Below are 18,228 nucleotides of genomic sequence, written 5' to 3'. Positions count from 1 at the left end.
CGTTTTCCCCTTCCTACTAGTTTAGAACCAGAGACCCCACCTCCATATTATATTGGAGTCATGCTTAACCCTGACGCCTGCGTACAAACAGAGAACTACCAATTTCGAAAGGAGGAACACCAAGGGAAAACCAACAGCTGTTATTCGTCATAGTCTGAATAAGGCTAAAGGTACCGTAAGCTCACGTCATCTGTAACCAGGTGTGAATGGTGAATGAGAGAAAAAAAATTGTACGCTGCGACGTAAGTTCGACAATAAATAATAATTGGCATTAAGTGTTTCGAAACAAAATGAAATGTACCTGTAACTCCTGTATACAAGTCTAGTAGGCTTATAATTAATAAAAACGTATCTTAATGTGCGCGCTGCTAACCATAATCAAACGAGACTCATAACGGGCAAGACAGGATAAGGTAGGTTAAAAACGTATTGATTGATCAGCAGTACTGAAGTTCTCCTATAGCAAATTTTAGACTGTATTCTTCACATTGAACATTCTCTCCCTGCCGTAGTTGAACTGCACTACAATTTAGTCAACCAGGAATGAACAAAATGCCCAGCCACCTTAATCATCAGTATTAGAGACCATTAATGATTAACTGACATTTATGGCAAACTCCCAGTTACACTGCTAGATGTAAACATGCGAAAAGAAGGCTTATAGGTTGAGTGCTCCACATTAACTGCCTTAGGCGTCGTGTACGGCATGCGGTTGATTGAAGCACACATTGCCACCTGGTGGCTGAAGTGTATGGTACTCAGAATAAGCTGTTCTCAAGTGCAAGTAACTGGTATGTCTGAAAGGCGGATCGATCTGTAAAAACGTCGGTAATGAGAGTGTAATCGTATAAGGAAATCTGAGAAGGACGTAAAACAAGGAATAAATCGTCAATCTGTAAAATCGTTTAATTGATATAAACATATGCGCAAGGAAACGTCCACAACCTATAGAACACTAGTGAAATATGGAGCCTGTTGTTCATAATAACAAAAAGAACAGAATATTGCATAATAAAAATCCAATGAGCAAACGACACATCCCTGTTTTCCAATAAAAGAATATACATTTCCAGTATGTCAGAAATGATACATCCATGTTTAATTTAATATTGCAGTCCCCCTTTTCCGTATTCAAAATTACACATATTTATTGTGCTTTGTGCGCAATAAGAAACTTAGAAATTAATTGTTTTGCGTGTTATTAACACAATATACATTTATCAGAAGAAAGATCCAGAGTACGGGATAATAAGCACCACCAAGCACCTGCCTCCCTATTTTAATGATCAAATTTATAAAAAGCCACTTTAATTAGCAGTGTGCTTAGTACCTTCGCAATATGATTCGTGTACATAATATGTGAGTGCATATATACTAAACATATATATGCTTTAGATGTGTATGTGTGTGTACATACAGTTGAAGTTAGAAGTTTACATACACTTGGGTTGAAGTCATTAAAACTCATTTTTTAACCACTCCACAGATTTCATGTTAACAAACTATAGTTTTGGCAAGTTGGTTAGGACATCTACTTTGTGCATGACACAAGTAATTTTTCCAACAATTGATTATTTGCCTTATAATTCACTATATCACAATTCCAGTGAGTCCGAAGTTTACATACACTTAAGTTGACTGTGCCTTTAAACAGCTTAGATAGGCTAATTGACATCATTTGAGTCAACTGGAATTGTACCTGTGGATGTATTTTAAGGCCTACCTTCAAACTCAGTGCCTCTTTGCTCGACATCATGGGAAAATCAAAAGAAATCAGCCAAGACCTCAGAAAAAAATTGTGGACCTCTACAAGTCTGGTTCATCCTTGGGAGCAATTTCCAAATGCCTGAAGGTATCACGTTCATCTTTACAAACAATAGTACGCAAGTATAAACACCATGGGAACACACAGCCGTCATGCCGCTCAGGGAGGAGATGAGTTCCGTCTCCTAGAGATTGAAACAAGATGGCGGCGCGCTAGGTCGCAGCGGCCACTCAGGGTCCCGAACATGGTGCTGACTCTCTGACTCTGAACGTATTTTGGTGCAAAAAGTGTAAATCAATCCCAGAACAACAGCAAAGAACCTTCTGAAGATGCTGGAGGAAACAGGTACAAAAGTATCTATATCCACAGTAAAACGAGTCCTATATTGACATAACCTGAAAGGCCGCTCAGCAAGGAAGAAGCCACTGCTCTAAAACCGACATAAAAAAGCCAGACTATGGTTTGCAGCTGCACGTGGGGACAATGTTCTTACTAATTGGAGAAATGTCCTCTGGTCTGATGAAACAAAAATTGAACTGTTTGGCCATAATGACCATCATTATGTTTGGAGGAAAAAGGGGGAGGCTTGCAAGCCAAAGAACACCATCCCAACCATGAAGCATGGGGGTGGCAGCATCATGTTGTGGGGGTGTTTTGCTGCAGGAGCGACTGGTGCACTTCACAAAATAGATGGCATCATGAGGAAGGAAAATTGTGTGGATATATCGAAGCAACATCTCAAGACATCAGCCAGGAAGTTAAAGCTTGGTCGCAAATGGGTCTTCCAAATGGACAATGACCCCAACCATACTTCCAAAGTTGTGGTAAAATGGCTTAAGGACAAATTCAAGTTATTGGAGTGGCCATCACAAAGCCCTGACCTCAATCCAATAGAAAATTTGTGGCCAGAACTGAAAAAGCGTGTGCGAGCAAGGAGGCCTACAACCCTGACTCAGTCACCCCAGTTCTGTCTGCATCTTATTGTGAGAAGCTTGTGGATGGCTACCCGAAACGTTTGACCCAAGTTAAACAATTTAAAGGCAATGCTACCAAATACTAAGTGTATGTAAACTTCTGACCCACTGGGAATGTGATAAAAGAAATAAAAGCTGAAATAAATCATTCTCTCTACTATTATTCTGACATTTCACATTCTTAAAATAAAGTAGTGATCCTAACTGACCTAAGACACAGAATGTTTACTAGGATTAAATGTCAGGAATTGTGAAAAAGTGAGTTTAAATGTATTTGGCTAAGGTGTATGTAAACTTCCGACTTCAACTGTACCGTCTTGTCCAGTTTGTTTGTCCCCCCAATTACAGAAATAAGGTGTTTGGTCTCATAAGACACTGTGAGAAGACATCCTGCCGTATTTGCTCCATGGCCTTCGGAGCGGACAGACTGTGACGGCGCGTGCGAGCGTGTTAGCGGTTGGACACGAGTTATGATGGGGTAATGACCGTTCCTGGGTCAGAGGGCAGAGAAACATGAAGGTTTAAGACTGTCACTTTACAACTGATAATGCTGGAACATGCACACATATATATATATATATATATATATATATATATATATATATATATATATATATGAGTCGAGATTATGTGGTAAATCCGGGGCAAACAAAGAGCTGACTCAGACCAAAACATTGTGAACGTGGACCTCTATATGCGTATCAGTTCGCCAAAATGACCAATCGGAGAAGTACCATCAATGTTTTGCATTTGCTTGTCACTGCACCAGGTTGTTTCATCAACACAAAGCACGGTGCATGACGGCCAAACCGTCTTAAATTTTGAACGCTGAACTGGAAGTCGTCTTTTGCGAAGGGAAAGGTATTGAGACAGTGACATAATACGATGTTCACACTATAACAGTACTTCAGCCTCGTTTCATGAGTAAATTACTGGAGTCCATGGGGTGCAGCACAGTGATCTCATTGTATAACATGTCATAGTTACTTCCCCTGGCCACCTATGAAAAACACACACATATTGCTTTCTTTGTTTGGTCCTGGATAAACTACAGAAGACAGAAGCGTACGCCATTTTCTGATTTCTGATCTGAGACTGAACTGGACACAGGGTGTTGCGGTCCCATTTAACAGTTATTATTTTTAATAACAAATTATTATTATTTCTTCAACTCATATAAAAATAAAGTCTTTGTCTGTATCCTCCCCAGAGTCGGTGGACTTCCCCCCTCCGATGCTCTTTTCCTTGTCCTTGTCTTTGTTCGGCGATCTGTTCTTGGCCTTGAAGCTGTTGTCCTCCGAGTTTTTGCGGTTGGGGCTGGGCCGCTGAGCAGGGTCCGTCACGGAGGCTGACCTCACTGCAAGCGCAACATTACCAAGTGCCGATCAGATCGCGTGCAGCAGGGGGCGCTGATGACCAACAAATCCATACAATAAACCATTTTCTTCCCTTCAATCGCATAATAGTAGATCAGCTTTACTATACTGACCATCAGTGGTGGCGGGTGAGCTGGAAACAGGGGAAGCCCGAACATTACCTTTAAATCTATCATTACTTTCAACCTGTTCCCCTTTATCCTCCTTGATTAACAATAAAACAAATAATCAACAGAATAATTGACACCAATCGTGTGAATAGAGTAAATGATTATGCTTGCGAAACAGCACAGATTGTCTGTGGTTTGTGTACTTGCGAAAGCTGCAACTTGAGATTGTTTAATTAACACGGATGGCATTTATCGATTTAAATTACGTTAAATGCTCATGACACATCACAACTTTTTTGAGGTCTGTGTTCTAAACGTTATTGTTCATTGCACTCAACCTAATAAAAGTTTATTCTCAGTAATTTAAATCGATTTAACTAAATTTAGCTTTTTTGTCATTTGAATTTTGTAACACAAGAAAGCTATAATGTGAAACAAAAAGCTTTGGTATTACTTGCCACTTAATTATTAATTAATTCAAATTGCCATCCTTGTTACTTAAACAATCGCATGCTGTAGCTTTCGCAATAGCACACAGATTTCAGACAATCTGCCGAGTTTCGCGAGCATAACGATTTATTCTAATTGGATTGGTGTCAGTTATACTGTGAATTATTTGTTTTATTGTTAATAAAGGGGAACAGGTTGAAAGTAATGATAGACTTAAAGGTAATGTTCGGGCTTCCCCTGTTTCCAGCTCACCAGCCGCCACTGCTGCTATTAAGAATATGCAACACATTCACATTGTTTTTGACCTACTTTGGCAGGACTGTAGTTTATCCACGTACAACACAAAAGTACAGGGACATGAAGGTGGAATATGGTAAAATACACAGCTAAGCTGTTTTGACAGATTTTCAACACAAAAATATGGAAGATGTTTCATTTTTTCTAATAGCACCACTTTGAGATAATGACAGTCATTTCAGTGACATATGTATTCATTCTGTTGCGTTCAAGCAAATCTAATCTGTCAGGTGCCATTTGGAAAATGGCCCAAGATGTAGTTGTATTCATTTAAGGAAGCCTTCTTTACATATCACCAATGACACTAAACCAAAGTCTACATAATGGAATTCCACTGTCAGAAGCTCCAAAAGTGAATCCATTAACATGATGACCAGACTTAATGAAACAATAAAAGGTGAAGGGTAAAAAAGTGAAAGGTGGAAGGTGATTGGTCTAACCGGATTGGGGGGAGGGATTTCCTGCGCTCCTTCTCACCCACTTCCTCTGTAGTGCTGGTGGAGTACTGCCGAGCAGCTTCGGAGGTCTCACGGTCGTCATGGGCTTGTCTGGCTCTGGGTCGGAGTCAAACGGGCTACTGTCTCCCATGAGATCACTGGAGAAGGAAGGAGTCTATTAATTAGCTCTCTGTCTTACCATACAGCAACTCCACTGACCAGGAGAAACTGTTCTGAACTGTTATGGCAAGAAGCTGAGAACAACTGAAGCCAAAAATTGTATTTGTTACCGAATGATCAGTAAACCTCTATTTTACAACCATTTCTCAGCCTTGACTTATCCCTGTGCAGGCTTTTTCACAGCTACGATAATGCGGGATGCCTGCTCATTGCTTTAGTATGTCCTGTATTAAGGCAGCTGACACCGGCCAGCTCAGACCTGCATTACAGTGCTCCTGGCCTACTTCCTTCTGCAGTCAGTCTGACAGAATAAATGCAATCTGCCATTTGCTCCTCCAAAGAGGAGAAAAAGCCATAAAATGGCTCATCTGCACCACTGATACAGGCAGAAGAAGAATAAACTACCCCTGAATATGGCTCTACAAAGGAAGTTAACCTGGCTGAACCTGGCTCAATCTGGATGAATTTGGTTTGAACCTGGCTGAATCTGGATGAATTTGGTTGAACCTGGCTGAATCTGGATGAATTTGGCTGAATTTGGCTGAAGCTGGCTGAATCTAGAAGAATTTGGGTGAACCTGGCTGAATCTGACTGAATCTGAATGAACCTCTGTCCATCTCATATTTTCGGCAAAGAACTGCACTTAAGTTTAAGTGATATCAGTCCTCTCAGTGATTTCAGTTACAATTCTGAGCCATTTCAAATTCGCATCAGATATTTCAAGAGGTTTTGATTCTAAGACTAGCATTGGTGTTGATATAATATTAATGGTAATACCACTAATTAATGCTAACGACCACTAAATGAACCAGAACAACTGACTTCAAAAATTAATATTATTACACACACTACAGACTTAATGATAGTTTGCATTAGATTTCTAAGTGCTAATGAGGAAAACAAAGAAACACACACACGGTGCTTGGGTCTAGTGTGGTGTAGGGAATCAAGAAGGTAATGAACATTTATGTGAATGTACACAATCAAGCACTGCATGCACAAAAACACACACAAGAAGACACACTCAAGACAACACAAGGTGAGAAAGGTCTACGAGATGAGATGTAAACAAGCATGCTACATAGAAAAAGGTTTAAAACTGATTTTGAAGCTGTTAAAGTCCAATACCACCTGTAATCCTGAGTTTATCTTAGTGTGACACTAACTGATTAATCTTGCATTTCCTCTGCTTTTCTTGTATTGTATGTCGCTGATCCATATGTTTCAGAAACAATTAACCCAAAAGTGTCATGAGGTTGTTCTGTTTGTCTTCCATGGTGGGCGTTAGGTGGGCCTTCAACCTCAGCCCCATCACCAGGGGGCAGACCTACCTTCCTGAGCAGGTAACCGGCCCATGGCTCCGCCCGGCAGTGGGCTGCCCGGCCCCTCCTTCTCAGACGCTGCCCTCTTCAGTGGGTGTGACAGAAGGGGGGCCTTCGGGGAGACGTTCCCACCTGGTAAGTCCGAGCCTTCGTCTAAGCAGCAGAGAGAGAGAGAGAGAGAGAGAGAGAGAGAAGAGAGAGATGAGAGAGAGAGGAGAGAGAGAGAAGAGGATGAGAGCGAGAGAGAGAGAGAGAGAGAGAGAGAGAGAGAGAGCGCTCCAGTGAAGAAACACTCCCAGGTGGGATACATAGAAAGATCTGGAATGTCTCATGTTCAGTGTCCTGATCTCAGAGAGCTCCTGAGGTACTTCCTTTTTACTCCACCTGAATTAAGTTCATTCTCAAACACCTCTGGCACCTGTGGTGGTCATTCCAACACATTTTTCTAGATACATCATATACTATTGTAAGAGGCAGTCAAATGCCTACAGGTAACACAGTGACCATGTGAGACATTCCTGTTAAAAGCAGCAGAAACCCAGCAAAAAAGTCAAAACTTTGCGTGGACAGAAGCTTGTGGCTGTACAAGCTTGGTAATTTAAAATAGTGATAGTGGTACATGGCTGTATGCCTTCTGACAACACTTACTGAGACAATGATTCCCACAGTGGCACTTATGGGTGCTAAAGTACATATGCGGCTACATTCTCTACATTACTATTTTTGTAAGCTGCACTAATTAAAAGCACTTGCCAAATGAATACATTTAAATGAGAAAGGAAGGAAGGAAGGAAAAGGAAAAGCTCAGACCCTCTCTACAGAGAGAAAACCAGGACTGGTTTGCCTCTCAGAAGGGATCCCTCAGCACTGATGCCTCCGAAAGTGTGCCCTCCCCTCCATCCCTCTTACCTATGCTCCGGCTGCTGCTGGTGCGGGGCTTCTGTGGGATTGCGGGGCGGGCAGCCAGGGCGGGCTTAGCCCCCTGCAGGGGCGGTTTGGGGCTGGCAGGGGAGGGGCTAGGGGGTGTGACGCGGCTCCTGGGGGTGGGCTCTGGCTTGCTGTCACTCCACAGCGTCCTCTCTGGGGAGCTCACCGGCCCCTCTGCTTTGGTCAACCCTGGCGACCGGTTCTCCAGAGGAGGTGGATGCCCCTTCGCTGCTAGCACAGAAACGAGGAAGACAACAGACATATGATTCACAGCGGCCATGCTCAAACCACAAAAGTACACCTTCAAATATTTATCATGTTGAATTTATACACCTAAAATTGTATGTACTGTTTTGTTTCCTTTTCTTGTAATATTAAATTACATTATTGTCATACGCTCTTATCCAGATCAACATACAGTTTACATTTTTATCCATTTATACAGCCAGATATTTACTTTAGAGTCAACTGTTGGTTAAATACCTTGCCCAAGAGTACAATAGCAGTGTCCCAAAACAAACCAGCAACCTTTTGGTTACAAGCCTTGCTCCTTACCACTACGTCTATATTTTATTATAGACCACATTTTCTTAGGATGGCAGACGCATGCAGTTCTGTTTATATGCCTGGAGCACTGTAAATGAAAGAACACAGGTCTTCTTGTGTTTAAAGTTTGGAGGTGAAATGGGAGTCAAGTCCACATACCCGTCCTTCTGTTGTCATTTAAATACTAAGGCAGGTGTTCTTTATCTTGTTTACTTAGCAGGGCACATTGTTAATATTTAGGGTTGTCAATTGGTCTCCCCAGGTGGGACCTCCTCTGTGAAGAACATACGAGTGTGGAGTTTACTTTTTAAAACTTTTTTTACTTATCGTAATATCCACTCACCTGGCCCACCTCCATCTGGCCTGTCTGGACTGGATGAGGAGTCCTGTGTCTGCAAGAGGCCAAAAGACTGCGGTCAATCACTGACCTACATCAATCAAAGCAGTGTGATCAGTCACTGCCTGACACAGTCTAAACAGGCTGCTGTCGACCGCTGACCACACTAACATCCAAGTGCATCTGTAATATATAGCTGTCAATCATCAACCTTATAATCTCAGTCTTCTGAAAACACAGCTGTCAATCATTTACTTTATAATCTCCACCGTCTGAAAATGCAGTGTCAATCATTCTCACAACCTCAATCTTCAGAAAATATCCTATCAATTTCATCACAGAAACGTTTTGTCCTCAATGTCACAAAAGTAATTAGGCCTGCATTAATTCAGTAGCTTTTCATGCTGCCCAAGTAAATATAAATTTCTAATAACCATTATTTGTCCCCCTCTAATAACTCTTGATTTTTCCTCTGTAGAAATTGTTCATCATCTCATCTTCAACTGGAGTCATATTAACCTCTGTATATTAATTATAAATTTATTCTATTTTTAAAGCTAAGCTGCTCCCTCCTTATTATCTCATACATCATGAATCATACTAGATACGCAGATCTCCTAAATCACAATAATGACAACAACACCAATAAAATCCTCATTGGTACTACATTCTCTCTCCTCCCAATATAAGGGCATTAAGCATATTGTTTATATATCTCTGCAACTAGCGCTATGGGAGCCATCTGTTGAGTGAGATTTCACTGCAACAGCAGATGGGGAAAAAAGGATCACATAAAAAAGATAGTCTTCAACCCTACCATAGCAGTAGGAAAGAACAACTGTGCACCAAGAACATCAGTGCTACACACCTCATCAGCAACATCATGTGCTAACAATAAGGGAGTGTCAGACGCAGCAGAGCTGAGAGGCCTGCTCCCTGGTGACTGATAATAAAATTACAGCACTGCCACAGCCAATGGAGTGCGTTATTGCTAATGGCCGCTGTTTCCATCCCTTCTCCGTTACTTAGCGATGATTAGTTCCTTATCATGTTTGAGGGCTCGGGAAGTGATGCTGCTATTATTATTTATTATTTATTTTTTGAATAGCTTTAGAAAGAATTTGGTGCCTGTCCGCTTGACCTTTCAACAGTGCCATTGGCTAGCTGTTGAAAATTCTGTATCTCTCAGGTAAAATTCATAGGTCCAATGTAGATGTGCGCTTTCCAGCAAAATGTTTCTTGTGCCAAATGCAAAACTGAAAAAGGAATCCATTCTGTGTGATCACACCGCATACAGACCACAAATAGTGTCAAAACATGTGGAAAAAGACACCACACCTCCTTCATGCATATTTAAACCCTGTGGTCAGACTGATAGAGGAAACTCTCCACCACAGCACACATCACCAAGCTGATTAAGGCCTAACCCACAGCAGATATTATCTGACGACAGAAAGTATGGGTAGCGACAGGAACACAGGGAGATGCTAGTGACCGCAAATATGACTTAACTGCCTTGTTTGACGTGTCTGTGTGTGCCTCTGAGAGTATTATCAAATCCATCACACTCCCATCACATTTCAGCAGCTCATTAGCAGTATTTGATGAGCAGTATCTGACTGCAGAACAGGCTACACTTACAAGGTAACAGAGACAATATTATTGTCAGAGATTATTATAATAATCATCATTAATATTGGTTGTAGTAACAGTAGTACTGTCATTGTCATTCTGATGATGATAATTATTAACATGTATGTCATTTTGCAGATTACACTACACAGCCCATCTTACACTGCATGAGATAATATCAAAATATCAGATAGAATTTGGAAAAAACATTATACACAGCAAACGTGAAATTTAATGTAAATACAAAATCTGTATTTAATATAGCTTGGGTTTGAACAGTTGTTGTATGTACATCATGGGAAGGAGAAACCATTGGGGGATTGGAGAGACACAGAATGGAAATTTATGGCATGAAATGCAGCATGAACAAGAGAAGCAGGGGAAATGTGCCTGTAAGGTTTATGTAACATTTTTAGATGTGTCAAGATGAGCTGCACCATGGTTAGATTTGCTGTGGAAATGGTTTCCTGAAGAAAAAAAATGTTGGACCTTAAGCTAAAGGACTTCAAAGACTTCAAGTAACTGTGGGTTTTGGACGGAAACACAACTTAACGTACAAGAGAACTACCTCTATATGTTTGTGCATGTTTAATGCAAAAACTGGAGACAATATATTTCATATGATAAATAAGCCTACAAAAGGACTCTTGGGAACACAATCTCTGTCTGGACAGGGAGACAGTCTGATGTGAACACAAACTGGGAGTAGCCTCTAAAGATGCCTGCTAGCCTACAGCTTAGCATGTGCTCCATTGCTACCTACTTCACCAACATCATCGATTTTCGGCCATACACCTCCTCAGTGAACAGCCTGGCATGTACTGCCCGAGCCATGGCGCCTGGCTCCTGCCCTGGCTCGTGTGCCCAACAGATGGCCGGCATCATTTTGGGTAGTGAAACCCCTTCAGATGAGGTCTGTCTTGGCAAACAGTGCAACTTTCTTACACCCATAAGCACACAAACACAAGCCCCTCACACACATGCACAAACACACACAATAAGCCCTTGCAGAAACCTGCCACATTCCACAGTGAGGAGGGAAAGTCAATGGTGTCTGTGACCCCCTGGCTGACCCAATACTTCTCCGATCAATACTGTAGCTGCTACAAGTCTATTCCTTTCACTGGAGCCAAACAGACGCAGAGCGGTTTGCTGTCAGAATCTGAAGTCTGGACTGTGGGTTTCACTGACTGTAGGGAATCTGCACCCCACTGCTAAGTGTGACAGATAATAACCCACCAGCCTAACAGTCCCTTGGCAGAACATTGAGTTTGTGGATTTTGTTTTATCAAATATGTCAACAACCAAAAATATGCAAGAGGCCACAGGGAAAACAAGCACATAGTCAGGCTTTGAGATGGTGTGAATAAAGACAAAAGCAACCAGGACACCACCCTCAAACAGAGCTTAAAAGATAAAGGGTGAGCAAAAAAACAGAATAAGACCCACTGCAGCTTGAAGGGGGCAGGGGGAGCTCTTCAGTAAAAAGTATAAAGGTTTACAGGCAAATAGTCAAGGGAGCTCCTGTGCTATTGTCTTCTGACTGTGTGTCAGCAGAGGAAGGAGCTCTCCTCAAAACCAGCTCTGTTCCTGATCTTCTTGACTGAGACTCCTACTTCCACAATGAAAAATGAACACATTTACCACAACTTATGAAAAAACATTCTCATTACAATTTGAAAATGATACATTCGACTTTGAGAAAACCTTGAAACTGGAATTTCTCTGTAGTTTTTAGTTTACTCATTATTCACAAAACTAACAAAACTCCGTAGAGACTCAGGTGAATGACAGCATATGCTAATTTACAAAGATGCTGTTAAGATATTGTGAGAACCCAGGTGGAGCTGAGCACTGGAACATCCATGGAACAGAGCTGGAAATGGATGCAGTTTGAAACAAGCCAAACAAAGGAGAGTTTGATCAGTATTTTAACCCCCAACAGATCAGCGCTTAACCACACTTCACAAAGCTGACAATTATGTCCTGTCAGCAACCATCACATAAACTTGGAGGATTTCAGGTGATCCTCCTCTGTGCCAGAATGAGCTAGTCATGTATCAAAAATGGACACTAGAGGGCGACACTTCCACACAGATCCATCTGATGCGGGACCTGACCCACCTCTAGTCCCGCCAAAGCCTGAAAGCAGCTCCACATACAACTCTTTGCTGTTTATTACGAGGCTGAAGAGGTCACATGATTGTGTGTGCATTAGGAAACACATAATTGGCTCTGCTTTGAAGCAGCACAACGCCCTTTGAGTTCCAGCTGCCGTAATGGCCCACGGTTTGGCTGCACTGCCGCGTTTGTGTGGTCTGGAGGCATGACAGGTTTCAGCCCTAGACAGCTCTCTTCCTCTGACATTTCACTTCCCGGGGGATTGTGTGAAACAACGTAGATTCTCTCTGCTCATAACATTTTGGATTTGGACGATGGTTGGCTGCTCGCCCAGACCCTGTGTTTTTCACACAATTATTGTGCTTTCACTCTGAGCAATAAAAATCCACTGACTGCAATCTTCCTCTCTCCCACTGTCTGGCGGAAACCCGCACAGATAAGTCATATTTCCACAGACAGTAGGATCCAAAAGAAGACACGGGCTATGCTTGGAATATACATGCATATATGGGTGGGTTCAGACTGGTTGATTTGTGAGTGGATTCTGATTGGTTGGTTGGTTGGTTGGTTGGTTGGAGGGTGGGTAATGACTGATTGGTCAATTGGTGGTTGGGTACTGAATGGTTGGTCAGTTGATTGGTGGGTACTGACTAGGCTGCCCATTAGTGTGTGGGTACTGATTGGTCGGTTGGTTACTGGGTAGTACTGACCTTCTGGGCACCAGCTGCCCTCTTCTCCTGCTTGGCCTTCATCTCTGCTAGAAGGCCGCTGCCCATCACCTGGACACCATAGCGACGTCCCCCCTGGGGGCTGCCCCTGCCATCTCCCTCTGAATTCTCGTCCATGGAGTCAGGGGTCTTCAGTTCTTCTGAGCGGTCCGAGCTGCTGCTGTAGTCTGCCGGCGGGACCCTAGTCTCTTTGTTTTTGGCTGGGTCAGGGGCGGGACTCCTAACCTTGGGTGAGGAGGGCTCCTCAGTCCCCACAGTGACAGGCACTGGGGCGACAGCAGGGGTGGCAGCAGCCTGGTTCTTGTCAGATTTAGAGGAGCGGGACTTGATGAGGTTGAGAAAGCCACCCTTCCGGGAGTCACGCTTCTTCTCCCCATCCTGGGAATCGGAGCTCTTCAAGGAGGACCGTCTAGGAAAGAAAGGAGCGATGCACAGAAGGCCTCACCTCTACACCCCTCATAACAGCTGACACAAACAACCCTGCAGTGCCTGAGACCACAGAGAAACTGGATACTACATTGACTGAAAGGGCTAACCAACTCAACTCAGGTCTTAACTCATATACTGTGGAGTGAATGACTTCATCAGTGGAACCCTCTCTAAGCACTCTGTGACTTGCTCTGAGTTCTTTTGTTGAATTTCACTTCGAATTATGGTGCTGCCAATGTGAATCAATGCCCAAGATCACAGTAAGTTCCAAATATGAAAAGATTAGAATGCTGCTTATCCAATTCCAATTGTTTTGGTTTATTACAAAAACATTTTTAATGTAACATTGGCAGCAAGACTCAAAAATCCCTGAGGTTGAATTGTGTCAGAAACACACATTATACTGGCACCATATAAGGCATATCCCTTCAGTATAAACAGGGCAACACTGTTGTACTCTGAAATACATATCTTGGCTTATTTGTGGATAATATAAATTATAACTACATATTAATGAAGACTTTTTCTGACTGCACTAAAAAGTTAACATGCATCAGCACAGGAAAATACATGTTCCCAGTTTACATTCAAGCTGAATATGAGAGTTTATGCACAAAAGTGGTTCCGGAATTTCCCTTGGCTGTACTTGGCTGTAAATGTCCAGAATAGCCATAAATAAATGAGTGTTTCAGGTTTAAAGAGAGTCTCACTTAATCATTAACAGTCCTTCCATCAAGTACTCCATCAAGTACATTCCATCACGTAATATGAAAGCCAAGGGAAAACTGGCAAAATGATGGCCAGAGGACACACTTACTTGGTCTCCAGCTTGGTCACTTTCTTGGAGAAGAATTCATCTACTCCCTCATCAACCCTTCCCATGAGGCCATTCTGCTCCCCTTCCTGTGGGGGAGTGCTGCTTATGTGCTGGAATGCATATTTAATCAGTCAGTCAACCAATCAACCAATCAATCAATGAACCAGTCAAAATCAATTTGTCACAGTGCTGTCACAGCTGTAGCATGACAAACTGAGCAGCACAACAGCACCACTGGCATTGCACAATTTTTCAGGGCCCCTCCCACAGACCTATCTAATAGGGTTGCCAACTTCCTGAATTGAAAATAAGGAAGGGGGGGCGTTGGACTGAGGAGCTCCGACTACTGTGGACCTATAACAAATATAACGGATCTTACACCTGCATTACCCTTCAGTTGTAGACTTACTGTATCTAAAGATATAACATAAAAATGCCCACATACTTGGTTGTGAGAAGTCCTATCCACACCATACATAATCACATCAAGGAAACTGCAATGGCTTCAACGATTTACCAGACATGTATCTACAGGCCCATGTATTAAGACAAGCAAAAACACAAACCTGAATTTCATCAGTTTTGTATTTTTGAGCATATTTTTGTATTTTTGTAACAGATTATAATTCAAGAATTTTATTTGGGCTGTGCAAAACAACAGTTTAACATATATTATTTTCTTATTCTTTAGAATAAAACAACTGTTTTTTAAGAAAAACAATATATATAAAAACTACATTTGATGGACTCTGATAAGCTTATTGAATCCCTTTCTGTGCGTTCTAATGGGTCATTATTGTTTCAAATGATGAAACAGGTTTGTGGTGTTGCCTGTCTTTGATGGCACGTGTCTTCAGCACAGTTTGCAGCGCACGCTGCTCAGATTTTTTGTTGGATTGTAAATAGCCAAAATATCTCCAGACTACTGAAGTTGAGTGATCTTTCTTGTCGACGATGTCTTCATCCTTCGAGCTGGTCATGGGCACTGCTTTTTCTTCGGTGTCACTCATTTCGCTTATTTTGCTTATCCCGCTCCAACTACAAGCCTGTCAGCCACTGTGTCTGTAAACAGTACTGCGTGCTGGCCTGAATTTATACCTCTCACCGTGCAACCTAACTTGAGCAATGCATACCTCTATTCCTGCGACATGATTGGCATTGTGATTCATTTCTGTTAATGCTATCTAAGCATGGAAAGTAATTAAATCGAACATTTGTTATATTTCTATCGAGGAAAATTATATTGTGATAATTACTGTTATCGTTTTATCGCCCAGCCCTACTTTTGAATAAAACAGACCTGGTATTATGAAAGAATTTCAATCAGCGCTGTCAGGTGTATCGTAGCAACGCTGACAGCGCTTAAGCGCATTATCTGTTTGGATAGTGCAACATAATATGACAGACAAGCTGAGGGAGAGCAGCAGGGTTTCCTTCTATCTCATACAAATCGCCTTAATAGTCTAACCTGTAATATTTCTCTACCATGGATTTACACTGAAGTGATTCTCAAAATTACGGAATAAAACGCATCCCGTATCAGTTCAATATGGAACACGTCTTTTAGTTTCCAATTATGGGATGATTCCGTATTTTACGGGACGGTTGGCAACCCTACTATCTAAACCAGTTCCTAAGCTGCTACCAACAAGCATCACTGACAAATACAGTTTATATGCTAGACAGTTGGGACGGTATATTTACAATGTGGCCTTATGCAAGTAACTAGGTGGCTGGTGGCCTGTCTTGGAGCTGAAAGGATGGCTATCTGTCAGAGCTGGGAGCTGTGCCATCTTACTGCCAAGTCTGACTTTTTCATGTACTTCAAAAACTCAAAGCTAACCTGGACTAATGTATGGTTTGGATTAAGCTTTGCTGTAGAACACAATCGCACCTTTGTGCAACAAGTCTGATGCAAATTCATTGTCTGAAAATATCTGTATCCAAAACCTGATGTCCTGGTGCAATTTTTCCTCTTGTAAACTGTCAGGAAAGATGAAGTCTGCAAGCAGCAATGATGATTTGGTCATAATTTTGCCATCAGGCAAGTAAAAACAAGGCAACACTGTGTCAACCCATTATGAAAAAGAAGTAAGACCCTCTAAAGCAGATGGCCAGCCAGCTATCATTGTGGTGAAACATATCCCCCATTACCAACAATGTTAAGCAACTACCCAGCTAGCTTCATAACCAAGATTGGATTTAAATGTTGAATTAATAGCAAGCTAACATTAGCTAAGACAGCCATCATTAGTTAAGTGGTCAGCTTCGCCTTATGCTTCTGCTGGCCTTAAACCAGCAAAGTTAATGAAAGACATCGACATTTGCTCCAATGTAAGTTAAGCACTGTTATCAGCAATACTTTACTTGCGTTTGTATTTATCTGCAATCATGTAAAACAATTTGGTAATAGTAAAAGTAAGTAGGTTTCTAGCTAACTACTTACTATTTTGATACCACTTAATGTTAGCCTTTTCTTATAATCAAATATCAAATTCACAATAAATGTCCTAGTATTAATTTGAACTACTACTGACTTCAACAGATGTAGCCTGGCAGCCAGCATAACAGTCACCTCAAAGATAGTTTCATGTTGTGGATGTAGCCCCCCCCCCCCCCCCCTTTTTTTTTTTGGTGACAAGTAGATGAATTAAACAGATGTTTTACCAAAAGCTAATTGATATTTTCTGATGAAGCTTGCTTAGGGAAATTACTATTAAAAAATTACTATAAAAATTAAAAAGTTTATTCTCTTTATGCTCTCTCTGTTGTATGAATGGGTTATGATGGCTTGTCTGACTTAGAAACAGTAGGTAAGAGGGCAGGGCTTAGCAACAGAGTCCATTACCATTTACTTCTTGCTTTGTTTCAACAATGACGATGTCTAGCCAATGAGCATTTGTGAGTGGCTAGCCCTATCATGGCTGAGCAACTGAGTCATAGACATGACAGGGTGCGAATGATTTCAGTTGATTTGCCTTTCCCTAGCAACAAAGCACGATAGGGCCTGCCCTTGTGTCCTCTTCCCAGTACAATTTTGGATTTTGGAAATTTGGGAGGACAAAAAGACTGATAACTGAACATATGTTTTAAGAATAATTTTGCATAATTACAGAAAATTACTGTAATAGTAAATTTTTTTTACAGTCTAGTGGGGGCCCCTATGCCCTGGGGCAATGCCAGAGGGCAGCACTAGTTCTTACAGAAGAGAGAGAGAGGCAGTGGCAGGTGGGGGACGGGGCTCACCGAGACCTTGCTGGAGTGCATCTTCTTGTTCCTCTTGGGCCTCAGCTTGGTGTAGTGCTGCAGCTTCTTCCCCTCCTCCGATGGCAGCTCGCCCATCCCCCCGGAGCTCTTCTTCTCCAGCCTGGGAGGAGTGGGCGTGTCCTCCACATGGATGGGCACATCCTCCAGAGCCTTGTCCAGGTCAAATTCCATTTCTGACGGACAAACAGCCACAATCAATCAGAGGTGTGACAGCAGTATCCTGCCTCCAATCACAAATCGAGACTCATGTCTTAATTACTAATGACACTTCGCTTGACCTATCACAACATCAGTAAAGTGCATAACATATACTGTAATGTAATGTATTCAATTGTCAATAAAAACAACTGATCACAAAAGGAAGAAATAAAGACTTTTTTCTAAAAATAAACTGGCATAATTCATTTCAGTTAATGCCAGATGCTGCCTTGCTTTGACAGGCGGGTGAGGCTTCCCTTTTCTTCCTTTGATGGTGCATGACAGGTCCTCTTCTGCCGAGCACAGGGGCCATTA

The 18,228-nt window shown here is 41.9% G+C and overlaps 1 protein-coding gene across 7 annotated transcripts in view; it reads right to left on the bottom strand.

The window, feature by feature from the left end:
* Positions 1–3,366: 3,366 nt before the first annotated feature.
* Positions 3,367–18,228, bottom strand: part of LOC118784638 (F-actin-uncapping protein LRRC16A-like) — a 114,092-nt gene continuing 99,230 nt past the window's right edge. For 5 of the 7 annotated variants that reach the window (XM_036538973.1, XM_036538976.1, XM_036538975.1 and 2 more), the window contains 7 exons: positions 17,695–17,888; positions 14,449–14,558; positions 13,185–13,611; positions 8,728–8,776; positions 7,821–8,069; positions 6,921–7,064; positions 3,367–4,096 (listed from right to left, as the gene is read on the bottom strand). In XM_036538973.1, the coding sequence (XP_036394866.1) occupies positions 3,912–4,096; positions 6,921–7,064; positions 7,821–8,069; positions 8,728–8,776; positions 13,185–13,611; positions 14,449–14,558; positions 17,695–17,888 (1,358 nt within the window). In that variant the 3' untranslated portion in view covers positions 3,367–3,911. Of the gene's footprint in view, positions 4,097–5,425; positions 5,568–6,920; positions 7,065–7,820; positions 8,070–8,727; positions 8,777–13,184; positions 13,612–14,448; positions 14,559–17,694; positions 17,889–18,228 lie in introns of those variants that run through there. The other 2 variants (XM_036538974.1, XM_036538979.1) reach the window with 2 other exon arrangements.

This window comes from Megalops cyprinoides, chromosome 10 (assembly GCF_013368585.1).
Source record: "Megalops cyprinoides isolate fMegCyp1 chromosome 10, fMegCyp1.pri, whole genome shotgun sequence".
Taxonomy (NCBI): Eukaryota; Metazoa; Chordata; class Actinopteri; order Elopiformes; family Megalopidae; genus Megalops; species Megalops cyprinoides.
This window is presented reverse-complemented; position numbering and strand designations above follow the sequence as displayed.